Source organism: Ursus americanus, chromosome 23 (assembly GCF_024610735.1).
Source record: "Ursus americanus isolate L20-20 chromosome 23, mUrsAme1.1.p, whole genome shotgun sequence".
In the NCBI taxonomy this organism is placed as follows: Eukaryota; Metazoa; Chordata; class Mammalia; order Carnivora; family Ursidae; genus Ursus; species Ursus americanus.
The window spans coordinates 23,560,734-23,588,160 of NC_142149.1; the positions used below are offsets into that span (position 1 = coordinate 23,560,734).

General features: G+C 46.5%; 1 protein-coding gene across 4 annotated transcripts; it reads left to right on the forward strand.

Annotated features, from left to right (window-relative positions):
* The first annotated feature begins 1,095 nt into the window (after window positions 1-1,095).
* On the forward strand, window positions 1,096-27,427 carry CALCOCO2 (calcium binding and coiled-coil domain 2). 4 transcript variants are annotated; one of them, XM_087854478.1, is made up of 14 exons: window positions 1,096-1,178; window positions 8,078-8,267; window positions 13,500-13,602; window positions 13,754-13,887; window positions 15,350-15,475; window positions 18,531-18,619; window positions 18,974-19,043; window positions 19,662-19,784; window positions 20,056-20,142; window positions 21,364-21,525; window positions 22,637-22,732; window positions 24,625-24,760; window positions 25,818-25,846; window positions 26,380-27,427. In XM_087854478.1, exons 2-14 carry the CDS (start codon window positions 8,088-8,090, stop codon window positions 26,551-26,553), a joined length of 1,509 nt encoding a protein of 502 aa, XP_087710604.1. In that variant the 5' UTR covers window positions 1,096-1,178; window positions 8,078-8,087; the 3' UTR covers window positions 26,554-27,427. The 4 variants fall into 4 exon arrangements, with proteins under 4 accessions (XP_087710604.1, XP_045669697.1, XP_087710603.1 ...); XM_045813741.2 differs by lacking the exon at window positions 21,364-21,525; XM_045813740.2 differs by lacking the exon at window positions 21,364-21,525 and having other exon boundaries at window positions 1,171-1,279.

Here is a 27,427-nt window from a genome sequence, read left to right on the forward strand (position 1 = left end):
CCCTGCTTGTGTTCCCTCTCTCGCTGCCTGTCTCTCTCTCTCTGTCAAATAAATATTAAAATCTTAAAAAAAAGAAAGAAAGAAAGAAAGAAAGAAAGAAAGAAAGAAAGGAAAGAAACCCCAGTCCTGGTTTACTCATTATTTCCCCTGCCATCCATTCTTCTCAGTTGAATGCCACCAATTTTGTGATAAGGCATTATAAGGAATGCTCATTCTCCTGCCTGAAGCACAAAGTGTCTTTAGGGGTGTAAATTCCCCAGTTAGTTTGCATAGAAAGTTTCTTTCCAGATTTAGAAGGATGCTACTCCTTGGAGAAGAGGCATTTCTAAATTTAACCACCCATAGATAGCATGTGCAGTGTTAAAGAAATAATTATTCTGACACTTGTTAAACCATTAAGAAAGACTTTATCCAGGAGTATTGCCATAGGGACATCACAATAGAGGAGAGAGATTGTGCTCAACTCCAAATACAAAAAGGACAAGCGGATGGAAAAGTACTAAGAGAAGACATCAAGGATGGGGGGGGGATTACGGCTGAACCTACTCAACAGGATTCTTGCTGAAGACATGCCAGGGATTGAGCAGTTATCAAGGGTAAGGAATTCCCTCCAAATTGACTTAGCAGGATTCTGAGTCTATTCTTACTGCAATTAGGAAGAACACTACGTTGACAGAGTTAATGCTAAAAAATAATTTCTTTATAGAAAGGGAAGGATGAAACACAGAAACGGGGGCACCCAGGGAGATTGTTGGGTCTCCTTTAGGGACAGGCGGAAGGATGATTAAATGCCAAAGGGGGTCTCATCTGTAAGGCCCTTAGTGAAGTGTTACGTAGAGGCAGGAGAAAAATGAGGATGACCTCTCCATGGCCCTTTTTTGTTCAGGACTGAAAGAAATAAAGTTCTGGGGTTTTCTTCAAAGTAAGTAAACGGCTCATTCTAGGGGAAGAAATAGGCTGCTTGGGACGAGCTTGCTGTTCGAGATGGGCGAAAAACCACATAGCGCAGCTGAGCACTACAAGTCCCAGCAAGCACAGCGGCGGGGACGGGGCTTGGTAGCCGTTGTGACGTAGTGGGCGGGACCAGATGGGATCGGCTCTCCCCTGGGTTTTTTAGCCCCGCCCCTGTCCCTTGCCCTACCCTGTTGCTGTTGCGCCGACGCCGGCTGCTACCCCCGGTGAGTCCCTGGAGTGAAGTAGGGCTATTAGGGGCAGTTGGGCCTTCGTGTTCCCCAAATTCAGACTTCCACTCTTCAGAAAGGACCTTGGGCAGGCAGAGGTGCGGCTGGTTTCGGTTTTCACTTCCTTCCATCTTTCTAGGGTGACAGTAAGTGCGAGCGGCGTCATGGCACCCCTGGAGTCCCGTCCGCGGCCTTGGAGGGTTGAGGGGCAGTTTTCTCCCGAGGAGGGCAGAGCTTCAGTGTTTGTGGCCGGGTGGCAGGCTCCTTGAGCAGGAGGGACCCCTCTGACGGGGGTTGGGGTCTTGACGTCACGGCGTCAACCCCCCCGCATCCGTCAAACCCACCCCCCCCCCCTCCGGCGGGCCAAGATCTTGGTAGTTCCTTAATCCCTGTCCTTGACGACGGCATCAGTAACGCTGTTCGCTACGAGGCGGAGGCGGGGCTCTGTCCCGTCACCGTAGGCAAGTTACTTTCTCTTTGGGCCTCAGTTTCCCTGGCTATGAGTAGGCCTGATCCCTAAAGTCCCTTTCCTTCAGATGAGGCCTCCTGTAACTGGAGATATTCTAGGCAGAAGAAAGAGCAACTGGAGTGTAATGACCTGCTTCTTTACCGTTGATCTCCCGAAACCCCTCCCCACCGCCACCATCAGCCCAATTTAATTTGGGGGCTAATGTTCCCCCCATTATGATTTCAACCCCTCCTGGGCATATTAACTTTTTTCTATCACTTGGATTCTTTGCTCCCCATGCAAGCCAACAAGTGGCTATTGCTGGAGCTGATGTAGAATCATATAGATGCTATGTATTGTAACTTACTTCCCTGATTGCAAAAACCATCTAAAACAGAGGACTTTTAAGGTCTTTGTAGATTATGTAGAGTACATAATTAGAGAATATCCAGGTGACTTACTTTCACAGATATTTTCAAAGGGCCTCTACCTGAAACTCTACCTTTTAGCAGATATGACAGCTGTGGAGTGAAAAGGACCCCAAGAAAGGTGGTGAGAGTTACACAGCACTAACAAGTATTATCTTTCAAGTCAGATAGTACATCTAGGGCTCTTTAAACACTTTGTGCTTGTTGATATAATACCATGGTTCCTTATTTCCTTAGATGAAAAGAGAGACTGTTAAAATGACCTCTTTCACTTTCTTTTTCACTTAGGATCATCATTGTAGCTGGAAAGTTTCTTCGAGATTTTCTAGCCTGATCTATGCGTTTTACTGATGAGGACACCTGAGGCCTAAAGGGAGGTAGTGAGACTTAGCCAAGATGTCACAGCTAGTTAGTGGCAGAACTAAGACAGGAACCCAGGTCCCTCGGCTCTTACCCTAGATCCCTTTCCACTGCACTTCAAACCCTGTCACTACCCATGTCACTCGGGTTAGCACAGTCACCCCTTTCAAGGAAAAAGTGTACCATCTCAGCTAAGTTACATAGAGGATTAGGACACAGCGTTGAGGCTTTCACACAGTTTCTTCTGGTTGCCTGCATCTCATGTCCCACAACTTTTTTTCTTTCCTTCCCTCATACTGCTGGCACTGCTGGTGTGGGATGTGGCTGAGGGCCTGCTTCAAACAAGCAGGGCCGCCAATCCCAGCAGTTGTTAATGAGGAGTGTTACAAGCCTCCCGGGGGTAGACAAGTTCTCTAAGGCGCTCTGAAAGATTTTAGGTAAAGAACTAGAATGAACTTGGAGATTTTGGATTAGAGCAAGTGGCTGAATAATTTGAAGACCAGTGACTGTGTGTCTTTGCTTTTGCTCAGGGCCGTAGTAACCACCGTCCAGGTTCTTTAAGGGTAGCTTTGAGCAAGCGTGTCTTCCAGGGCCCGGGAGGAGTAGGGTCCAAATCAGTTCATCCATTTTGCTAATTGCTACTAGTTTCAAAAGTTACGTAAGCAGGATGAAGGAATTCGATGAAATGTGGTTTGGTTTTTTGTTTTGTTTTGTTTTGTTTGCGTATCTTTTGTTTTTACTGTTCTCAAATGAAGAATTGATTTGCATTTCCTTCTTGGCTTGGGCACATATGGTTTCCTTCTGTGAACTAATCCAGATAAACTACTGATGGCCTTCATTTCTCTAACCATGTGCCCACTGGTAGAAAAGGCTAATGTAAAAATGCTGGGCATACTGTACGGTAGAACTTCGGTTATTTTTTAGTAAGATTATTTCTTCTTCATGGTTCAGCACATGGGGAAAATCTTTAGGAAAATCGGTGAATTGATTTGGTTGAGTATTTGCATTGTTAGGATCTGAACCGGGAAGCTTTATAATATTTTTAAATTTTTCTGCTAAAAAGCTTGTCAGTGTACTTTACAGTTGCACTCAGAGCGGAAGTAGCATTGGCTTTTCCTTTTCTTCAGGAAAACGTAAGAGAATCTCTGCCCTCATGGAACAGTCCTGGGAGTAGTATATTAGGCTTGAAAAGCTCATTAGATGAAAATGTGTCAGGTGTTCTTAGAAGCCAGAAGCCAGTTCAGGGGACTCATTTTAAAACACATTGCCTGTTATCGCATACATCCTCTGAGGACCTTCATCCTTTTGGAAACAGAGCTGAAAAAATCAGAGTCCAAGTAAAGTGCTTCTGACAGTTTGTAGACTCTCTGCATTATTTTCCCCTACTCAGTGGTTTGCTTTTAGACATCCCTGTTTGTTTTCCCTGTGCAGTCCTCACGTGGCTAGTCTTGGGCGTGAGGGTAGGAGGAGGGAATTTGGTAGAATATCATCCCATGATTTCTAGGGGGCCTAATTCATCCCACTGCTTTTTCATGACTCCGTAGCTCTCCAGGCTTCTAAATTTAACTTTTGCTCTTTTTCTATTCCTTTTCACTCCCCTCCGTGGGTATCGTCAGAATTAGAAATGGATGGCGGACAGGTTCTGTAGTGGGGGGAGTGGTTGAAGGGGAAGTTGGTGCTTAAATCATTCTAGTTTTTCTTCCATATCCTCTGCCCCCTCCATGAACAGTCCTTTCTGGACCGCTTTGACAGCAAGGTGATTGCCCCAACCATTGTCAGAACCCATTTCTCCCAAGGAACCTAATCACTGGGAGGGAGGAAAGGATTTTAAGGATCACTGACCTTAAAAATTAGTAGTAAATACCTTCCTTCCAAGAAAAATTAAATGAGGTACCTTCTTGCTGACCCGGTTCAGATCAACATGGTTATGCTCATGGCCTTTTACCCGTGGCCTTTTCTGTCCTCAGCTTTGGTAAGAAGCAGAGAAGCAAAGCCATGACTGTTCTCCACTCTGCTGCCTCCTCAACCCCTTCCCCAGTCCCAGCAGAGGAGAGTTTCCTGTTTCAAGAACAAGTGAATTCCAAATACCCAGAGAGCCATTAGGTGTGCTCTGAGTCATCCCGGAAAGGTGATGAGATCTCTGAAATGGGAAACGTCATGGAGTCTTATATTTTTGATAAGCAAGGAACCAAGACTTTTGACTTTTCCAGACAGATGATTTGATACTCAGATGAATGAAAAGAGCTAGTTTCCACTGGCTGTACCTACACTCAAGCCTCAGAACATGAGTTCCTTTGTGTCCTTTCTTCAGTGTTCTGTTCGTGAGCTTATAGACTGATTGTTTCTCTAGTAGGAAAGAGGGTGTACGAAGCCTTCATACCCTTGGCTGGTCGTGCCTTTCAGAGTAACATCCATTTGCAAAAACAGCTTGCCAGAGTTTGCGTGTGTAGAAGGTGGGTGATGGAGTGTGCATTTTATGGGTCCTTAAGGAAATCAAATCTGTGCCTTTTGTTTTTTTGGCACTGTGCCACTTGAACCAGCCCTGCCAGCTGAACCAGCCATACCAAGAATTGACATAGCACTCGGAGATTATCATGTCTTCACCCCGTTTTAGAGAAGAGAAAGCTGAGCAACAGCAGCCTCTCTAAGGGTACCCAACAAACGAAGAGTAGGGCCTAAAAAAGAATCAGCCCCACGGTCATTCACACCATTGTTTAGCTACAAAGCCCCTTCCTTTCGCTTTTTGATGACTCACATGCATTTCACTTATTCAGGGAATAATCAGCAGTTACTTTGGGCTAGGCAGCATGTTGTGTGTGCAGGGGTGATAGTGTTCCCAAGTACGAGAAGAGGGAGTTGGGTGCTTAGGTTAGTTGAGAGACAGGCCCTGAAGCCCCTCTTACGTGAGGGTTCTTTATGATCCACAGACAACAGATTAAGTTATTTCACAAGCTCAGATAAATGCTGCTCCAGGCTGAGGACAGAGGGGATATGCCGGCCTCAGTAAGACTCGAGACGCCTAGGAAAGAGAGGGGTCTGCAAGCTGAGAAATCTCCCTGCCCACCCCCACCCCCCCGCCGCCCCAGCATCCAAGACATCACACAGGCAACAGCTTGTATGAGGAACTAGTTCTGACCTAGACTGGAATGCGACCTCCCCCTTCCTCAGAAAAACTGATCTGAGGTTTGAGGTTAAGGATGTGGCAAACTGTGTCACACACCAGAACGCTAATACATTTCTTAGTTCCTTAGTGCAATCCCAAGAACAGACGGTTCAGTGCCGCCAAAGACCCCTTGCCTTCTCTGTAAGAAAATTGACGACAAGATGAGTTGGAAGAGGAGGCCTGGTTGTTTAGCGTTCAGAATAAAACCAGGAAATAAGTAGGCTCAGGCAGCACTAGAAGGGCTGTGGTTTTTTGGTTATTGTACTTATTTTTAAAAATCGAGTTGTATACAATCTTCCAACATGTTCCAGCAGCCGAATTTGTAAGGTATCATACAGTAGTCCCCTGTATACAGCCCTCCTTCAGCTGCTGGATACAGCCGCAATATTGTTTCCCTTTCCCAATGAAACCCTGGGTTGAGGATCGTGGACTCACTAAATGTTAGACCCCGGGAGCATTTAGAAGATGGAGCAGGTGACTTTTGAGAGGCAGGAAGTGTCAGATCTCAACAATTCGAAAGACTTTTGTTTCTTGTTTCTTTTCTATATCGTTTTTACCTCCCAAATAGTTTGCCATCCTTTTTTTTTTTTTAAAGATTTTATTTATTTATTTGCTAGAGAGAGAGACAGCCAGCGAGAGAGGGAACACAAGCAGGGGGAGTGGGAGAGGAAGAAGCAGGCTCCCAGCGGAGGAGCCTGATGTGGGGCTCGATCCCAGAACGCCAGGATTACGCCCTGAGCCAAAGGCAGACGCTTAACGACTGCACCATCCAGACGCCCCTAGTTTGCCGTCCTTGATCACATTTTATTTGTACCGTGACCTGCAGAGGTGAAATACAGGTTCTATCCCCAGTGTTATAAATAGGGATCCATGGGGCTCCCGGGTGGCACAGTCGTTAAGCGTCTGCCTTCGGCTCAGGGCGTGATCCCAGCGTTCTGGGATCGAGCCCCACATCAGGCTTCTCTGCTAGGAGCCTGCTTCTTCCTCTCCCACTCCCCCTGCTTGTGTTCCCTCTCTCGCTGGCTGTCTCTCTCTGCCAAATAAATAAATAAAATCTTTAATTAATAAATAAATAAATAAATAAATAAATAAATAAATAAATAAATAAGGATCCAACTTACTTGCTGTCCTCCAAACATGGGCAGCATTTCTCTCTTTCGTTGCTTTTTTTTTTTTTTTTTAAGATTTTTATTTATTTATTTGACAGAGAGAGACAGCCAGCGAGAGAGGGAACACAGGAAGGGGGAGTGGGAGAGGAAGAAGCAGGCTCCCAGCGGAGGAGCCTGATGTGGGGCTCGATCCCAGGATCACGCCCTGAGCCGAAAGCAGACGCTTAATGACTGCGCCACCCAGGCGCCCCTCTCTTCCATTGCTTTTATGCATGCCATTTCGTTCACCTGGAATTTCCTCACCCCTCTGCCCAAAGGCTTATCTTCCTGGAGGGCTTATCCAAGACTCTACTCACCCCTCAACGCTCTTCTTCATTTTCCTAGCCAGTTGCATCTCTCCCTCTTTTGAACCCAAGAGTGTTTTGCACTGATTCTGTCCATTTGTCGGTCCCTTGGTTCCTCATCTAACTGCCATATTGCATTGGGACCCTTACAAGGGCAAAGACTCTTGCCAGAAAACAAAACAAAACACCCCCCAATATTAAGAAAATCACTAACGTCTACCAAGCCCTTTCTTCTTGCAGACTGTGCTAGTACTTTATTCTGTCATTCTACATCTTTCTACTTTGTGGGGCTCTATGGCAGGTAGGGATTTAAGGCCTGTAGACTTTACATTATTCAGTTAATGACGTAGGTGTTGATAGCCCCATTTTACAGGTGGGGGAACAGCATAGAGCCTAGCTGATTCAGTGAGTTGCTCAGGCGTATGCATTTAATAGGTAGTGAGGTTGGAATTTGAACTTCACCATTCTGGTTTCAGAACCCATTTTTGTCACGGGTGCATGTCAGATAATCTGCTCTCGACCCTACCTTTCTTCTTGCACCCATGCCCAGCTCCTGGCAGAGTGTCTTAATACATACGTGCAAAGACTCAATAATTGTAGGATAAATGGAACTGAATGGAGCAGCAGAAATCTAGAGAAATTGATATTCAGGAAGTCACAGGACTCGTTGGGATGAAAAATCAAGCCTCTAGATCTTACCATTCCCAGCTCAGGTTGTTTTCTCCTAGGCTGCCTTGCTTATTTAAGGCATTTAGAAGGAGTGGCACAAACAAGCTATGAGCAGAGAGTAAAGGTATGTGAGGGTGGTGGTGCCTGTGGTGGAGATCAAAGACATTCTTGGAAAGTTCTTAAAGCATAGGAAGCTATGAATGCAAAATGGCTCAAAGTGAAACAGAAAGCAAGTTGTATGATCTCAATCCTTGTCAGGCTTTTGCTTTTCCTGACTTGCCTTGAATGGAATGTTCCCTGGGTGAGAGCCCAGAAATCTCCCAATGTTTCAGACAACCCTTTCTGAGCCTTATTCTATCCTCTATCTCACAACAGGACGCCCACCATGGAAGAGACAGTAGAAGATCCCCCCACATCAGCTGTCTTGCTGGATCATTGTCATTTCTCTCAAGTCATCTTTAACAGCGTGGAGAAGTTCTATGTCCCCGGAGGGGATGTCACATGCTATTATACGCTCACGCAGCATTTCATTCCCCGCCGAAAGGACTGGATTGGCATCTTTAGAGTAAGTGGTTAATTAGCACCAAGTGACTGGGAACTAGAGATGACTCTTCGTTACCTGAGTGTGTGACCGTCTGTGTGTTATAAGCACTTTGCCTCTTATGTCTAGCCTTTTCTAAAAGATTTTATGTATTTGAGAGAGAGTATGAGGCTGGGGGGGAGTTGCAGAGAGACAAGCAGACTCCCTGTTGAGCGAGGAGTTTCCACAGGATCGTGACCTGAGCTGAAGTCAGACGCTTAACTGACTGAGCCAACCAGGTGCCCCACACACACTTGTGTGTGTGTGGGGGGGGTCTGACCATTTCCCCCCCCCTTTTTTTTTTAAGATTTTATTTATTTGAGGGAGAGAGAGAGCGTGCACAAGCAGGAAGAGCAGCAGAGGGAGAGCTAGAAGAGCTGAGGAGCCCGACGTAGGGCTCAATCTCAGGACCCCGGGATCGTGACCTGCGCTGAAGGCACGATCTGACTGAGCCACCCCGGCGCCCCTGGCCAATTTTAAAATCCTAAACTAAACTCCCTCGTACTTCCCTACTTCCCCCTTCACATACCAACATGTGCTGTGGGACTCAAGTTTTAATTTCAATCACAAGCCAAAATAAGATGGCAAATCATATAGCCCCCAAGTTTTATTATGCTTTCAAAGGCCAAATGTAAATGTTTTAAAATTATTCTATTTTGAAATATTCATCTATGAGTTGACTGGGATGAGTGGCCCCTTATGTAATTTCTGTGACTAATTAAACATTGCTTTCTTACTTAGAAGAGTGTTTAATTTGTTTTAGTATGAGTATTACATATCTAAAAAGGAGGTTGAGGGGCGCCTGGGTGGCACAGCGGTTAAGCGTCTGCCTTCGGCTCAGGGCGTGATCCCGGCGTTATGGGATCAAGCCCCACATCAGGCTCCTCCGCTATGAGCCTGCTTCTTCCTCTCCCACTCCCCCTGCTGGCTGTCTCTAGTCTCTATCTCTGTCGAATAAATAAATAAAATCTTTAAATAAATAAATAAATAAATAAATAAATAAATAAATAAATAAATAAAAAGGAGGTTGAGAAGTTACCTGGTTTGACATCCTGCATCCAAGACGTTTGTTCCTGAATAAGTATGACTTGCTTCTTTGTAAAGATTTCCAGGGATAGAAATTTTCTGAGGTCCCTCAGGGACCTCTTCTAGTATCTAACACCCTGCCAGTTCAAGTACAGAAATGTTACTTTTTTTTTATTGTAGTCAACTCATTCTTTGCCTTCCTTTCTCCCCCCATCTGTGTCTCTCTGTCCCTCACATCTCTCTCTCTCTCTGTCTCATGCACACACACACACACAACACACACACATACACACCCCGTAATGACAGATCTTCCTATTATATCCAGAGACAGGAGATAAAGGTCAAATTTAAGTAATTTACACTGTGAGTTCCAACGTCAGTGACCTTTGTTTTGACACCTCAGTATGTCATGTGCTTATTTGCCAATGTTGTTCGTTCTGAAATCAGACATCATTCTCGACTGCACTGTGAAGGAACTGGTGCTTATTCACGTCCCTCGTAGACTTACTTTTCCTTAATTGTTTGGAATTCCAAGATAACTGATGGAGCCATGGAAGCTGGTGTTTAGAGGCAGGGATAATAGACGACCCGAGAGACACTGGCGAGTATCAGGCCATCTCCTGAGACTGCAGGATATTGACTTGTTAGACTGAAGGATGTCCTGACATAGAAAACTGGCACACTGGAGTGTTTCCTATTTTGGAAGACGATTGTTGTTTTTTTCTTCCTCATATGTAGCAAAACTGTTCAGTAGAACTTTCGACGATGGAGCTATACCTTCACCATCTAGTCCAAAGGCCTCTAGCCACATGTGGCTATTGAGCACTTAAAATGTGGCTAGTGAATTAACTAAAATTTAAATAAATTTAAATGGCCTCATGTGACTAGTGGCTATCATTCTGGACAGTGCAGATATAGATAATTTACAAAGAGGACAATTCAAAAGTTGCTTATTTTCCTTTGAAATGTAATCTAACTTTTTTTTTTTTTTTTTTTTTGCAACTTGTATTTCTGTTTTGCCTAGACTGGTTGTATTTTCCGAGGACTTAGCAACTTCCAGTGAGGACTTGACCATAAACCAAATGAAAATCTTAGACTTTTTAAAAACAAATGTTTAAAAACATTTTTGAAAAATGCCTTTATATTTGGAATGCTTCATGCATTTCAGAGGTATCACCATGATTCCTTGAGGAAAACCGTTAATACAAAAAATGGCCTCTCATGTTCACTGTCCATAAAGCTATTGACTTGAACAGCTACCCAGAGCCTGAAAGAAAGTTTTAGGACTAGTAAAGAGAACACAAACTTTTTGAGAACATATGATGTGCTTTGTCTTTCTGGTTGTGTGTGTGTGTGTTTTCCAACCGAGCCTCACAGCACAGCAGCACCCTCAGATAGGGAGCGTTATCTCTTGTGCACAGATGAGTAAAATGCATATACTCAAGATGGTGACTTTCCCAGTGACTAAGTGGTGATCAGGTTTGTTTGATTGCTAGACTTCTGCTTTTTTTCCTATTCTGCTGAATTCATATGAACAACAGATGGTAAATTACAAAATTACGAGTTGACTTCAAGTGTTGTCTTTCATATCTCCCTTGGAAAGCTCACCTGGTATTCTTGTAGTGTAGTCTCTCTCTCTCTCTTTAAAGATTTTATTTATTTATTTTAGAGAGAGAGCGAGCAGGGGGGAGGGGCAGAGGCAGAGAGAGAATGTCAAGCAGACCACACGCTGAGTGCGGAGCCCAGCGCAGGGCCCAGTCCCACGACCCTGAGATCATGACCTGAGCCGAAATCAAGAGCTGGACACTCAACCCACTGAGCCACCCAGGCGCTCCTCTTTCTAACTTTATTTTTAAAAAACTCCACACCACACATGGGGCTCAAACTCACAACTCCGAGATTAAGAGTCGAGTGCTTGGGGTGTCTGACGGGCTCAGTCGGTGGTGTGTGTGACCCTTGGTCTCAGGGTTGTGAGTTCCAGCCCCACACTGGGGGTAGAGATCACTTAAAAACATTTTTTTTCTTTTTTTCTATTAAAAAAAAGTCGCATGCTCCATCAACTGAACCATTTGCAGTGCAGTCTCACCCATATTCCTCAGCTCCTCACCAGTCCTGACACTGGTCCTTCCTGGCACCAAGAGGACGCTTGTGAACTGTTTTTGAACGTGCTGTATGCTGTGTCTTCTCAATGTAGCAAAAGCTACCAGCAATTAGAGAGCCTAACGGAAGTGGGAGTTGGCTTTCCTGGCTTTAGTGCACAATCCCGTGCTCCGTGTTCCCCTTTCCCTGGGCGTTGAAATGTTCCCAGAGAGGGGACATGTCATGCCACGGGACTGGGACCCCTCAGGGGCAGGGGCCAAGGCCAGAAATTGCAGGTGGCCAGAAGTTGTTTCCTTGCTCCCAGACTGCAGTAATTCTCAGGCCTTCCCAGATGATATTTTGGTCACAGTGCATTAAGAAACTCCAGGATATGAATGAAGACTCCATAAAATCCCTGCTTCCTGTACCGCCGCAGGCCGCGGTGGCTCTGAGATGCTTACAGCAATGGGGTGTGTATTAATGAGACACTAAAACATGCCCTGGTATGTTCTGATGAGCTTTCATGTAGCCTTTGCAACCCCGCACGGATGCCTTCATATATAAAAATGGAATTTATTTTTAGTTCTTTTTCTTCCCACTGGGCTCAGGCAGGGTCAAAATCTGGCCATAAATGTAATTTCACTTCTCATTTGCTGAGTGTTCTCCCCTCGAAGACACAATGGCTCCCTTTCTATTCTCTGGTGTGCCCTTATCTTCTGGATCCGATTTGAGCCATCTTTCACCCCTCTTCACATTTACTGAGAATATATTCCACTTAGCCAGCTTTCTGCTCTGAGGCATATTCTTCAGTGTCCTTATATCATGACTTACTGCACTCAAGACCTAGAGGAAGCCTCGATGACCACCAGATTATTGTCAGTATCTTTGTCACCAAAAAGCCTACATTAAGCACACATTAAGAAAAACACCGATGAAAATCTATAGACCGGACTCCATTATATGGGACCTACCTCGTCATCTAAGAACCCTTTTGCCCCTCCACTCCCACATGCACATGATTCAAAGACAGCATTTTTTTTTTTTATGATTTTTTATTATATTATGTTAGTCACCATACAGTACATCCCCGGTTTCCGATGTAAGGCTCGATGATTCATTAGTTGTGTATAACACCCAGTGCACCATGCAATATGTGCCCTCCTTACTACCCATCACCGGTCTATCCCATTCCCCCACCCCCCTCCCCTCTGAAGTCCTCAGTTTGTTTCTCATAGTCCATAGTCTCTCATGTTTCATTCCCCCTTCTGATTACCCCCCCTTTCTTTATCCCTTTCTTCCCCTACTGATCATCCTAGTTCTTATGTTCCATAGATGAGAGAAATCATATGATAGTTGTCTTTCTCTGCTTGACTTATTTCACTTAGCATTATCTCCTCCAGTGCTGTCCATGTTGTAGCAAATGTTGAGAACTCGTTCTTTCTGATAGCTGAGTAATATTCCATTGTATATATGGACCACAACTTCTTAATCCAGTCATCTGTTGCAGGGCATCTCGGCTCCTTCCACGATTTAGCTATTGTGGACATTGCTGCTATGAACATTGGGGTGCATATGGCCCTTCTCTTCACTACGTCTGTATCTTTGGGGTAAATACCCAGTAGTGCAAAAAGACAGCATTTTTTTAAACGCACGAGTATAACCAGGTCAGTGTGGGTGACAAGACTGGCCTGCACACAGGAGAGGACGGACCCGTGGAGATGGCGGGTCAGTAGGGCTTCCTGATAAAGAAGTTCTAAGAGCACTGCTGGGAGAAGGTAGGAGGATCAGATTCACAACCCCAGAATTGTCTTCCCTGTTTTCCCCAGTCACTCGCCGTTCTCTGTCTGATGTGGTGATAGAATTTTTGGAACTCTTGTCCCGGGTGTCGAGAGGTCAGTTTTCATTTCCTCCTGAGCCGGGCATTCTGGACTATGTGTGCGTGCCAATTTCTAGTTGTATTCAGACCTTGTACCACGTATCATAATGGATTCACTCTATTGTATTTTCACATAAACAAATAAGAAGTAAGTGCATTTTAAGAAGACTTAGCACAAATAAGGACTTTGCCCTGAGCGCGTTTGGATGCTGAATGAGAGCCTTCTGTCATTGCAGGTGGGATGGAAGACAACCCGTGAGTATTACACCTTCATGTGGGTCGCTTTGCCTGCTGACCTAAGAAGTGAATCAGCCAAACAGCAGGAAGTCCAGTTCAAAGGTGAGAAAAATACTGGATCAAACGTGTTTGAAGACAGCAGCTAAGACTAAGTCCCTTGAGCTTAAGCTTTCTGGGGCAGATAAAAGACTTCCAGATTTTCAGTTTTCTTAACAGACCTTATTTTGGATTAAAAATCATGTTGTGTTTTCAGCTTATTACCTGCCCAAGGATGATGAGTATTACCAGTTCTGCTATGTGGATCAGGATGGTGTGGTCCGGGGAGCAAGTATCCCTTTCCAGTTCCGTCCAGAAAATGAGGAGGACATCCTGGTCGTTACCACTCAGGTCTGTAAACATCTCACCTCAAATCCTTTCCTGCCATTAAGAGTAGTCATTTCAGGATAGGGTGGAATTTGGATCCATAAGCCTTTACTGAATGTCTTAACAGGTACTATGGGGGGCGCCTGGGTGGCTCAGTCGTTAAGCGTCTGCCTTCGGCTCAGGGCGTGATCCTGGCGTTCTGGGATCGAGGCCCACATCAGGCTCCTCTGCTGGGAGCCTGCTTCTTCCTCTCCCACTCTCCCTGCTTGTGTTCCCTCTCTCGCTGGCTGTCTCTATCTCTGTCGAATAAATAAATAAAATCTTTTAAAAAAAAAAACATAGGTACTATTGGGAGAAATGTATACAGTACCCACTCAAACCTACTCAGGAATGACTTAGGAACATTGAAAAGAATCGCAACAATAAGTGATTTCTCCTTTCTCTAAAAGTGCTGTAACTCAGTTGGGATTCAGTTGTTCCCTTAACTTTTCCAGTTGCTTAATTTTGGCCGTCTGCAATCTTACCACCACAGTGAATTTATAAGCTCCTTTGAGGAGGGACACACCAGATGTGCTTTGTATCTCTCAGTTCTTTTATTTTTTTATTTTTTATTTTTTTAAAGATTTTATTTATTTATTTGACACAGAGAGAGACAGCCAACGAGAGAGGGAACACAAGCAGGGGGAGTGGGAGAGGAAGAAGCAAGCTCCCAGCAGAGCAGGGAGCCCGATGCGGGGCCCAATCCCAGGACCCCGGGATAACACCCTGGGCCGAAAGCAGATGCTTAACGACTGAGCCACCCAGAGTCCCCATCAGTTCTTTTATTTTTTTAAAGATTTTATTTATTCATTTGACAGAGAGCACATAAGCAGGGGGAGTGGGAGAGGGAGAAGCAGACCTCCCGCTGAGCGGGGAGCCCAGTGTGGGACTTGATCCCAGGATCCTGCACTCTTGACCCAAGCCGAAGGCAGACGCTTAACTGGCTGAGCCACCCAGGCGCCCCTACCTCTCAGTTCTGACCCAGAGCCTGTCATATACGAGTATGAGATTCATTCACTGAGTTACTTCACAGGACACCTTTCTATCCAGCACTGCCGTAGGCAGTGAAGAATTGATTAAATCACTTGCTGTCCTTGGCCTCGGGGAGCTAAGTCCATTAAGAGAGACAAACAGTACTAAGTGTTTGCAAGAAGAATCTACATTCTTCTGTCATTCCCCCTTTTAACTCTTTATGACCTTAATTTTGTTTGTCTTTCTTACTTGGTAATGACAGGCTCCGTGTTGCCATTACACAGACGCACCTACATCACCCCCTCCCTACCTACTGAGGAGGTGCTCCCGTTCAGGGCACACAGATGTCGCCGTGTGAGTGGGGATCCGCCAGACCCTCAGCCTCCCAGCCTATGGGAATGTTCCGCTGGAGGGACTTGAATATCTCTCGAGCTACAAAGGGTCAAATATGAATTCATGGGATGCTCTTTCGTAGGGCGAGGTGGAAGAAATTGAGCAGCACAATAAGGAGCTTTGCAAGGAAAACCAGGAGCTGAAGGACAGCTGTGTCAGCCTCCAGAAGCAGAACTCAGACCTGCAGGCTGAACTCCACAAGAAGGAGGTATGGCTGCTAGTTAAACAGGAACCTGAAAACAACCAACAAACAAAAACCATGAACCTGGAGTACAGAGGTCAGGACTGAATAGTGTCTCTTATCAAGCTCCACCTTCTGTTTTGCTTGTGATCTTACTGCCTTATATTAATGCCTTTGAATAGGCATAGTGTTAAAAGTTTTATGTGGATTACTTTATTTAAACTTTGGAATAGGTATTATTATTACCCCGATTTTACAGATGAGTAACCTGAGGCTTAAAAGGGTCCATAACCTCTTATACGGCTAATCTGTGATGGGGCCAGGATTCAAACCCAGGCAGTCTGACTGCTTCTTCCTAGTCCTATGTAGAATGTAAACTGTTTGCTTTGATAAACTAGAATGTGGACATCGAGAGAGTAGGGAGAATAAAAGCAAGGTTGCAGGGTTTCCAAACTCTCAGCGACTTCTCTTTTGAAACATCCTTCCAATCAGCAGGTGGCAAATGAGAGTTGATAATGCAGGGAGCTAAAGAGGAGATTCTTCTCCAAGGACTATAAACTAATCACACCGAGGTCATAACTTTAGAAGTTCCAGAACATGCAGACCTTGGCAGTCACCATCTGTAGAGCCCTTGATCTACAGGCGAGCAAACTGAGGCCCAGAGGAGAGAGGAAGAGGTCAGTTTAGTGATCACGCTGGGTCAGGACCCCCTTCTCTTGACTCCCAGACAGACTGTTCTGTATACACTGCTGTCACACAAGTACCTGTGATGTGCTCAGCCCCGGGCTGGTAGAGTGTGGGTGACAGGTCCGGGCTATGGATCCGGCCTATTCCAGGCAGTGAGATAACAAACAGAGGTGGCAGAGATGTAATTCACAATCTCTCCGGAACCGGTGTCTGTCCAGGAGCCCTACAGCTCACCTGCCAGGTTCTAGCCAAGGAATCAGAGGGTCTGGCTTCTTGGGTTAGCTCTCCTACCGACTCACTACTAGATGTCATGGTAACAGAAGTCAGTATTTATTCAGCACCTCCCATGTGCGCTGTAATTAAGGCACTGTGATTAAGCGGATCCCTTCACTTAATCCCAACCACCCAGCAGCTCAGAGAGGTTAGGTGACTTGCTCAATGTCACAGTCACTTCATGACTTTGAAAGGAGCTTGGATATGAGCTCAGATTTTTTTGATGTTAAAACCCATGTTTTTTAGGAATTAAAATTACAAACAATAAAAATGGGCAGGAAAACCCATGTGTTTTAGAGCCGGGAAGCCAGGACCATAACAACGGTTATGAACCCCGTCTTTGGAGTCACACAGACTGGTTGTCCCACTTACTATTTGATGAAGCAGGAGAAATTTCTTAACATCTCTGAACTTCAGTTTCCCTCTCTGTAAAAGAGGGATTGATAATACTTGTTTTCTGAAAGAGAGACTAGTACACCCGTGTTCATAACAGCATCTTTCACAACAGCCAAAGGGTGGAGGCAGCCCAGTGACAGACAGATGGACGCACATGGTTTAGCGTGTAGATAACAATGGAATAGTATTCAGCTTTAAAAAGGAAGGAAATTCTGACACATGCTACAAAATGGATGGACATTGAGGACATTAGCTGGGTAGATTGGGTTGGACACAGAGAAACAAATACCATGTGATCCCTCTAACGAGGTACCTGGAGGAATCAACTTCATAAAGACAGGAAGTAGAATGTGGTTGCCAGGAGCCGGCGGGGGGCGGGAGGGATGAGGAGACAATGTTTCCACAGTATGGAGCTTCGGTTGTGCAAAATGAAACTAGTTTTCTGTGGGAGGATGTGGTGCCAGTCGTACAACAATGGGAATGTACTTAATGCCACTGAACGGTAGGCTTAAGAATGATTAATTCGAGGGGCGCCTGGGTAGCGCAGTCGTTAAAGCGTCTGCCTTCGGCTCAGGGCGTGATCCCGGCGTACCGGGATCGAGTCCCACGTCGGGCTCCGCCGCTAGGAGCCTGCTTCTTCCTCTCCCACTCCCCCTGCTGTGTTCCCTCTCTCACTGGCTGTCTCTCTGTCACATAAATAAAATCTTTAAAAAATAAAAAAATAAAAAAAGAATGATTAAGTCGGGGCGCCTGGGTGGCACAGCGGGTGGGCGTCTGCCTTCGGCTCAGGGCGTGATTCCGGCGTTATGGGATCGAGTCCCACATCAGGCTCCTCCACTATGAGCCTGCTTCTTCCTTCCCACTCCCCCTGCTTGTGTTCCCCCTCTCGCTGGCTGTCTCTATCTCTGTCAAATAAATAAGTAAAATCTTTAAAAAAAAAAAAAGAATGATTAAGTTGGAAAATTTTATGTACATATTCCTACAGTTTTTTAAAATTATTTTTAAAAGATGATAAATTTATAAATCTTGGAGCTAAAAGCAGGAGTTGGTATTGACGCACAAGTTTGGCTTCAGTGCAGAATGAAGCTGGGAAAGAAAAAGCAAACGTGTAGGCCCAGTACGGGGGCCACGAGCCACCTGTGGCGCTCGAACACTTGAAACACAGCGCCTTGTGATATGCCGTGAGCATAAAGGATATATCGGAGTTTGAAGACTGAATGTGCAAAAAATAAAATACTTTCTTCTTACTTACCTATTGAAGCAATATTTTAGATGCATTGCGTTAAATGTACTATTAGTAAAATGAAGCATATCTGTTTCTTCTTACTTTTTTAAATGTGGCCTCTGAACTTGAATGACGCTTGCGGCGTTCGTGGATTTGTCGGACAGCATCTTTCAAAGAGAAAAGCCACTTTATGTCATTCGCTGCTGTGTCCGCAGTGCAGAAACAGTGCCTCATAGGCACTCATTAAATATTTGCTAAATGAGTTAATGAACAAATACAAGCTCTGGTGGAAGAGAAATTAAGGTGAATGCGTTTCGTGGAGACAACAGATTAAGAACATTTTAATATGGAAACCGCTTTACTTGGATGTTTCGTTCACTGTCGTGTCGTTACATATAATTGCGTGACATGGAGTCAATGCTCAGTTAATATTTGCCGGCTGGCTGAGATACGAAAAATTGTCTTAGACGTGGTCTGTTCCTTTGACGTCTCAATCTGCAGGAGGAGCTGGAAACTTTAAAGAGCACCAGTAAGAAATCGGATCAGCGAGCGAAGGCGCAGAAGGAGCGCTGGGAGACGGAGCTGCTTCGGTGAGCGTGGTTCTCGGTGGGGGGGTCTGCTGTGTTCCCGACGCCCTGCGGCGGGGTCAGACTCCAGCTCCGGATTCGCTCGAGAATAGTCTTCCTGTTGCGGCAGTGGTAGGTATGATTCTAGTTGGAGAATTAGTATCCGAATGGTAAGGCAAAGTCACCTGAATTCAGGTATTCATGTGAAGTGTCGAATACGTGCAGTGTGAGGTCAGGAAGCCGACACAGGACTGAAGAAGAGTGGATTTTAAACTAATTTCACAGCCTTAGGGCCAAGGCGGCCTCAAATTGTTGAAGGCCTGGGGCATCTGACCCGGAATCAGCGTATTTTTCACGCAGTCCTCTTCACCTCCACAGACTGAAAGAAGAAAACCAGAAGGTGTCCTCAGAAAATGAGAAGATGGGAGTCCAAGTGGATCAGCTCCAGGTCAGTGAGGCCAAACCTTTGCCAAAGTGTGTCGTCTTACCCTGGCCATCACTCCTCCGTGGTGGCCCGAGAAAGATGCATTTCACTGTAGTGAGTGCCTAACTGGACCTTTCAGGGCGTCGGACTAAAGGTTCACGGGGTTTTCTATTCTTGACCCCCCCCCACACACACACACCATTACTTTTATAGTCCCAGCCCACAAGGAACTGAATAATTTGTTCAGTTTATATTTATCATGAACTCTTACAATGGAGAACTGTCAGCTCTACCAGTGCTTTTAAAATGTGTTCGTTTAGCTACAAAATCTTTTGAAGCCAAGTCTTTCTCAAAAGCCTAGAATGAAAAAAAAAAAGTCTAGAACGTAAAGCAGGTAACAGCTGAAACAATCCTGGTTTTAGGAAGCTGCGCCCCAAAGAGTGGTTTGTTGACTTGTCCTCAGTCGAGTCTTACCCCTAGGCTGGGGGGGGAGCGCTGGGAAGTGGGCGTTCGAGGGGTATTTGGCAGCTGGGAGTTGCCAAGGAGCACGCACGTCTTTGTGTTAGCGTACGTTAAACAGCATCGTTCCTGTTCAGTTTGCTTTCTTTTATATCTTGGTTATATTCACTGTTTGTGCTTTAGGCCCAGCTGTCAACTCAAGAGAAAGAAATGGAGAAGCTTGTGCAGGGAGATGAAGAGAAGACAGAGCAGCTGGAGCTTCTGAAAAAGGAAAATAGCCAGCTCCTCCTCACTTTAACTCACCAGGTAGAGTCACGGATGGAAGCAACATTTTTAGGCATTTGCGAGATAATACATACATGCTTCTTTCTTTACTCTGTCACGTACCTGGCTCGCGCTGGCCGTGGGAAGGGTCTCAGAAGAAGCCATCGGAGAGGAGGGATCTCCTGGCTCTTCTCCGAAACTAGTAGGAGAGGACTTGCTCCTCTCCCTGCCTGCTGCATGCTCGTCAGCGCCGCAGGCCCTTCCCCAGTGTGTGCACGCCCGTGTTTGCCCCTAACATCTGTTTCTTGTGCAGAGGGAGCAGCAGAAGAAGCTGGAGCAGACCGTACAGGAGATGAAGCAGGAAGAAACCACTGCTAAGAAGAAACAACAAGAGTTAACGGCACGTCTGTTTTTGGACAGCTTTGTGGGAGGGAGCCTGCGGGAAGGAAGGGAGAGGGTCTATTTTCAGGTGACAGAAAGGATAAAAAGACAGGAGAATAGCGCTTACCACTGGACACAGAGATATTTGGAACTTACAAAACGTTTAGGAGAGGTGGCCATTTCTACTGTGTGATGAATGGCAGAGGGATATTAAAAGAACTTCATGACGGGTTGTCATCCCCAGAGCCTTGAGCCAAGAATTACCCAGAGTCACCCCTACCCCCTTCTTATCATGGGGGCAGACAAATGAATGATTCTAAAGTCGAGCTCTACAGTTAGAAAATATTACAGCAATCAACATTTTTGTTATAATTAATATAATACTAGCGATTATCATTCTAAATTATTCTGAGCTAGCTATAATAATATAGTAATGAAAGCCTAATTGATCGATAAATTCCTAGAACAGATTGTTGGAGAAGAGGCCTCGTGGTGATGACAGGTACCAGGAAGCCCCATTTTCGGAATTGATAGAAGGGTATGAGGAACCCTGGTGTCTGGAGGCTATCCAGCTGTTGGGATTATAAGTCAGGTGGTATCTGCAGTGAGTGCAGTATCGTGCACTCACTCAGCCACTACTCAGTCAACCAGGGGCTGCCTACCGCATGTAAGCTACTAGATAGTCCAGCATGATCAAGAGGAGAACAGAGTTAGAAAAGCAGCCACTTACAGGTTAAGATCAGCCCAGAGAAACGTTTTCTGTGGCCTAGATGGTGTTTTTCAAATCGAATTGGTTACCAACAACTAAAAAGGGGAACATTTCCCATTTTTAAAAAAATGTGTATTTCTAGCTTCTTGCAAACTTCGAGGCTCTGGCAGCGTGGAGCCCGCATCCCCGCACAGCAGCGATGCCCAGGCCGGGTGGCTGCCGCTCCCTGTAGATGGGGCGCGTGTTCTCCACTCACCTGCAGCCTCCACTGTCCCGTGACCCTCCGCTCCTTCACTCAGCCCCGTCACTGGCCCGGCCCCTGGCGGCACGTTGGAGTTGGTGACCTCTGATGTAGCCGAGAAATCACTGTTTAAATAAGCTGTAGCCCTTCAAAGGTTTGCACCTCCTTGTGGCAGGTCGGGGTCTCCTGGGTTTTCGTGGAGTAGTTTTCCAGACCCAGGGGCTCAGTTCTTTCTTCCTCACAGGCCCGAAGGGCCCCTGACGGTGAGGACTGTGTGTCTTGTGCTTCAGGCGCCTGGGAACAAGAGCACGGCAGTGGAGGAGCAGTTAGTGCAAGAGGTGGGACGCCTCAAGGCAAAGGTAGAGGCCGGGAAAGCCTGCTTCTTAGAGAAGTACAAAGAGTGTCAGCGACTCCACAGACAGATCAGGCAACTCAGGGCCGCCGCGCAACTGGTAGGTGACAGATCAGGGGCCCAGGCAGCCGGGGGTGTAAAGGTCCGTGGTTCTTAGACCGAGCCCGGAGGTCTGCCCACCCTTGTTAAGGAGAAACAGTTCTCTTTCTGGTAAAAAGAGGAGGGTTGGAGCGTGCGGCCAGAAACCAGTCTGGGGGTCCCCGGAAAAGCGGAGGCCCCAGTCCAGCCGTGGGTCTCAGGGAAGGTTTTTGTAACCATCGAGCGGGTTTCCATGCAGACTCAGAGAGCCCTTTCTTATTTCTGCCTTTTGAGGAAGTGAAGCAGGACCAGAAGAGCCAGCAAGAGCCCATGGGGATGGGGAGCCGGGAGCCTGCAGTCGGCACTGTCATCGGGTAGCCCCCCTCGCGTTACTACCTCAGGGTCGGCTAGAAGCGCACAGCAGTTTGGGCACCAGCGTTCAAATAAAAAATCTTGGAAAAAAAAAACCCAGAACTAGTAGGATTAGCTTAAGTGTTTCTGTGAGGTATGTGCACGTGTCTGTCTAGGTAGGCGATGGGGAGCACGGAAGCATGCCGAGCAGCGTGCGGTTTATGAAGTTAGGTCAGCCCGTCACACCGGGACGCCCAAGGCCTCAGTCCGGGTTCCTTGGAGCCTCGGATAAATGCCTTCCGGGGTTCCTTCTTCCTCAGTGTTCCTGGAGTCCAGATGCCTGTCCTCACTGGGAGGGTGTCCCACCGACCTAAGTGCCTCACGCTACATCGAGGGAGACGTTTACTCAAGACAAAGAGGCTTGTTTCCATGGTTGGGTGCCGTTAAATAGCGCTCCATCGATCCCTAATTCTGATAAGTCAGTCTTGGGGCTTTTCCCAAGCTTATGACTTTTCCTCTCTTTGGTCACTTACACTACCAGTGAAACCAAAAGAAATCGCCGTGTCGGTGCCAGGCCAGGCCTTCGGGCACTTTGTTACATCACTTCTCCACAAGTCAGTCTCGCCTCCACCGTGCGGCCTCCGCGCCCCAGCTGCCTGCTCCCCCACCTCAGTCCCGCCGCTCTGGGAAACCAGATTTTCAGCAGGCCCCTTGTGGTACCCCACCTTGGGTCCCAGTTACAATATGTGACCCGAATCCTGATTGTTTTTTGTTCTTGACAGGACGAGAATGCTGGTCTGTCAAAAACACTGAGTGAGAACAAGATTATCTGTAATGTTCTGCAGAGAGAGAAAGAGAGATTGGAAAGAGAAAACGATGTAAGTGTGTGCAACAGGGAAGAAACCCCAAGGGTTTCGTTTTGTTTTGTTTAAAGATTTATTTATTTATCTGGGGGAGAGCGCGTGTGGTGGGGAGGGGCAGAGGGAGAGGGACAGAGAGAATCTAAAGCAGACTCCGTGCTGAGCGCGGACCCCAACACAGGGCTCGGTCTCACCACACTGAGATCACGACCTGAGCCAAAATCAAGAGTCAGCCCCTTCACTGGCTGAGCCACCTAGGCGCCCCTGGAAACCCCAAGGTTTTAAGAAGGTGCAGGGTGACCCAGAGATGTGGTGATTACAAAGCCAAATAAAAGAGCCCTTTCTGGGACAGTGGGTGAGACCATTGCTCCTACGGGTAAATTTAATCTGGTTTCCTCATCTACCGCGAACCCTCCCTTGGTTCTGTCACTGAAACTTGTTTGCCATGGCAGTAGTCAACTTGAAAGGGACAGCCCTGGTGAAGATCTGACGTAATTCATTTTGCTTTTAACCTCACACCTGTTGTAAGTATTGTCTTTGGGGAATGATAGCCTCTGTCATTCTTAGGCTAGCTGCAGGACCCCTTTCCTTGAGCACAACTCTTTCCTTCTCTTCTGCTACCAAACCGGGGCAGTCGTGGTGGTCTATGCCAGTGCCGGACCCATGGAAGGCTCCTAACAAAATGCTCTGCCTTCATTCATTCATTCATTCATTCATCCAATCAATATTTATTTTCTGCTGTGGGTTAGACACAAGCTACTCTTGGGTGACTGACGACGATGGCAGCAAATAAAGAAGCTGCATGTGGGGACGCCTGGCTGGCTCAGTTGGAGAAGCCTGTGACTCTTGATCTCGGGGTTGTGAGTTCGAGCTCCATATTGGGTGTAGAGATTATTAAAAACAATAAATAAAAACTTAAAAAAAAGCTATACTTAAAGGCACTTTGCTGCTCTTGCATCAGAGTTAGGGGCGCGTGCACGCTGGCTTGTGCTCCTAGACCGACCCCGCCGCGGTTCCCCATCGCTCCCCTCTCTGTAGCCCTTGCAGGCCGTGCCCCCAAGTGATCATCTCTAGCTTTAATTATGTCATTTATGCCAATGCCTTTCAGTATCGTGGGGGCCTTCGGACTCTGTTTCCGGTCCTGTCGTCCTCATCCTCTTGATTTAGATAAACAGAGCTTGACTTTGAAATCTCTATTTTCTGGTACAATCTGATGGGGCGGTGGGAGGAGGGAGGGAGGACACACACGGTTTGCACCAGGGAGGGAAAGATCTGATATTTGAAAGCTTTTTTTAAGAGCTGTAGTAAAGCCCTCTTAAGATGTGAAGGGGCAGTTTTCTAACTTTTTTTCTAAGAACTTTGTACATGCTGTCTGTCCTTAGAGCTTGTTCTCTGCCATTCTCTCCCTCATTCCCCGCCTCTCTTCCTTCCTCCTTTCACTCTCTCTGTTGGTATATCCATGTGAAAGGATAAAACGTGAAGAAGAGAAAATTGTATCAGATGAATATTCACACTGTGTGAGAAAATTGTTCCAGGAAGGAGACAAAAAGGAGCATTTTGCTCTCAGTAATATGCGACAGCTTCAGCCTTAATAGAGCCCCTGCCCCCCCAGACATGCACACACGTTTGTACCCCACCGGGGTTGGTATGCCTTTAGAGACTTCAAATTCTTTTTTGCATTAATCCAAACAAAATTTAGCATATATTTAAATTCAGGCATAAAGAGCTCAGATCTTCCGAGTGCGGAGGCTGCTGTTCCCCTTTAGAAGAATTACGATTTGTCGGTTCCTGGGATTCTCCAGTCCCACATGTTCATCGAGAACTACCCGTAATGGGCATCCCCTAGCCAGTTGCTTGTGGCCATGCTTTGTCGTTGTCTTCCAACGTGTCTCTGAACATTCTTTCCTCAGCTTTTGAAGAGGGAGAACAGCAGATTGCTGAGTTACATGGGTCTGGATTTTGACTCTTTGCCATATCAAGCGCCTACTTCGGATCAAGGAGGTGCCGGACAAAACCCAGGACTTGTCTTCGGAAACCCGTATTCTGGTAAGACAGCTGCCATTTGAGCGAGAGGGCCTTTGCCTGCATCTCTTTCCCCCGCTAATTTTTTTTTTTTTTTTTTTGGTCTGAGATGCTAATTAAGTCCAGTCTCGTTGTTAAGACTTGCTGGGCAGAAGCCGAGGATCCGATAGAAAGATTGCCAGGCGAGAAGTGTTAATTGAGAAATAAATCTGTATCTAGAAGACGCAAACCAGATCATTCGCCGAGAGGCAGCAGACACAAATTGAGTCCCGTGGCTATATTCCAAATATATAAATCAGGGAAATGTGTCTGTGTAGAAGATATACACGTATAAAGCTGAGGAAGCTAATTAAGGTTTGGAAATGGAAGCATAAGAGGTGGGGTAGGCCGCCCAGGCATGGGCAGTTATGGCGGCCAGTCGGATGGCCTGACCAGTGGTAGCGGGAACGTGCCCCACAGAGACCCCGGGGTGGTTTGGAGGACAGGAAATGGGGATGAAAACCACTCTTGTCACTCAAGGACAGAGGGTCAGATTGTTCTTGCCAGGGACAAGGGAACAGGGAACTTTTCCTCTTATGTCTCCAAAAGAAGACCTCGTTTCCTTTCTTTGGACAGTTTAAAGCAGTCGTGTTCTCTTAAGAGTCACAACCAAATCTTTACATCAGGCAGGGGTACACATTTATTTTCTCTTTGAAAATATTTTTAAGCATTTCATTTAAAAATACCTGTTTGCATGGCTTCAGTCTTAAAATCTATTCTCAAATTGCTTTCTTATTAAATTGTGACTGTTTTTATTAAAATCTCATTTTCCCCATACTGAAAAGAGGCTTTTTTCTTCCTGATTCTATAGCATACACATGGCTATCGAAAATGCCACGTCATGATTTTTTCCTCTTTTCCCTTTATCATTGACCTTGCTTCCCTCTATCAGCAGTTAATGGTAGTACATAGGAGAGAGAGAGTCAGAGGCCGTGGGGAGAAAGGGAACAAGGGGAGTTACAAAACCAGCTGCTAGAGCACAGCTGGAGAATCCAGCGGTGGTGTTTCTTTCATCGAATGAAATCTTTTTCATGATCCTCAGGTATCCAGGAGAGTTCGGCCCCAAGCCTGGTAAGTATGTGAATCATGAGCCTGTCTACATCAAATCCTTGCGAAATGCCCCTTCCTGCCCCAGTTCGTGGGAGAACCGTAGGGAAACTGGTTCATTCTGGTAACTCCAGAAGTCAGCTGGATCAGTGGGGGCAAACCCGAAGCTGAGGGAGCCCGTCGAGGTGGGGAGAAGAAAGCCCAGGTCGCCCACCAGCTTTCTGCTGTAGGCCTCCACCTGTGAGCTGAGTTTGGTGCCAGAACTAGGGAGCATATGTGAACTAGGCAGCCAGCCAGCCCAACAAGGTATGTCCGGTGCCCCTTCTGGGCTGGAAGCTCTTGGAGTGCTCTGACAATAGAAGGTCCTTTCAATCCTGGGGTAGAGAAAGCCTCAGTGAGCGTCTCCAGATGTGACGTCGTTCATTCATCCTCTGCTTCTAGAGCCCCTCCCACGTGCCAAGCACTGTGCTCCGTGCCGAGGCTATAAGAGAACAGGAGACGTGGCCTCTGCCGCACAGAGCTTACAACTGTCCTGACGTCTTTGCTCTTCCTCCCAGCTCGGCGTCAGGAGATGCCCCACCTGCAAGTCAGGCTTCGCTGATGACCTTTTCGATGGCGCCGCGGAGCAGCGTACGCAGAGCCTTTGTTTGAATTGTCCGATTTGTGACAAGACCTTCCCGGCAAAAGAGAAGCAGATCTTTGAAGACCATGTGTTCTGCCACACTCTCTGAGCGCCCCAGCCTCCTGCTCTGTACTGTACCTCGAGTTTTATAGAGTAGAACCTGCTTCTACTTAGATCTGTGACCCACGACCCCGCCTAACATGAAATTACTAGGGATTTAATCAGTCCTGCTGCCCCAAGTGTGGAGTCCAGTCGATTCTCTGCAGAATAGTGGTGGGGGCTGTCACGCCCAGCCTTGCGGGTTACCACCTTTCACATCACTAACTAGCTGCATCATCCTCGCCTCTGGTGCCCAGCCTGCCGAGGGTCCCCGGGACAAGGGCCCTGGGCTGCCACCGAGCTGGCCCTTCATTCACAACCGGCTTGACTTGAGTACTAAGTGATGCGTTTTCCGAGGCGTCCCAGTGCCCTTTGAGGTCAGGCATGGGCGTATTCGCAGTCCTAACCCTCCGGCTGCTGACTGAGCAGAGGTCGAGAATGTCTTCCTCTTCCTCCTCAGGTCTCTCTGTCCCACTGGTAGGATTAAACTAGCCACAGATGCCACCGCACAGAACTCACATCCAGTTGGGATACCAAAGGTTTCTCATCTTGATTTCTCAGCTCCCAGCAGAAGCATCTTATTCCTGAACCATGAACACAAAATATTTCAGTCACAGAAAGCCTTCTTTCTCTCTGGATACCTCTGTTTGGCGTTTTCTACTCTTCGATCTTTCCTATGCACATAACCGCACATAACCTTTATTGTAAGTCCTTTCTTAATGATTAGTGATCAGTAGGACTTTCTTAGTGATCAGTAGGACTTGTTAGAAACTGTCTGGGTCTGCAACTTCTGAGCAGATGAGTTTGAATATGGATAAGTCAGAATAATGAGAACTGTTGTTAATCTCTTTTACACTAAAAATAAACTCATCCTATTTTGGGGA

What these genes read in the sequence shown, in the direction of transcription:
- CALCOCO2 (XM_087854478.1), top strand. Translation starts at nt 8,088, where the DNA reads ATGGAAGAGACAGTAGAAGATCCCCCCACATCAGCTGTCTTGCTGGAT. An exon ending in CTGAACTCCACAAGAAGGAG is followed by an intron (nt 15,476 to 18,530) that starts GTATGGCTGCTA and finishes CTCAATCTGCAG; the next exon opens with GAGGAGCTGGAAACTTTAAA. An exon ending in TCCTCACTTTAACTCACCAG is followed by an intron (nt 19,785 to 20,055) that starts GTAGAGTCACGG and finishes TTTCTTGTGCAG; the next exon opens with AGGGAGCAGCAGAAGAAGCT.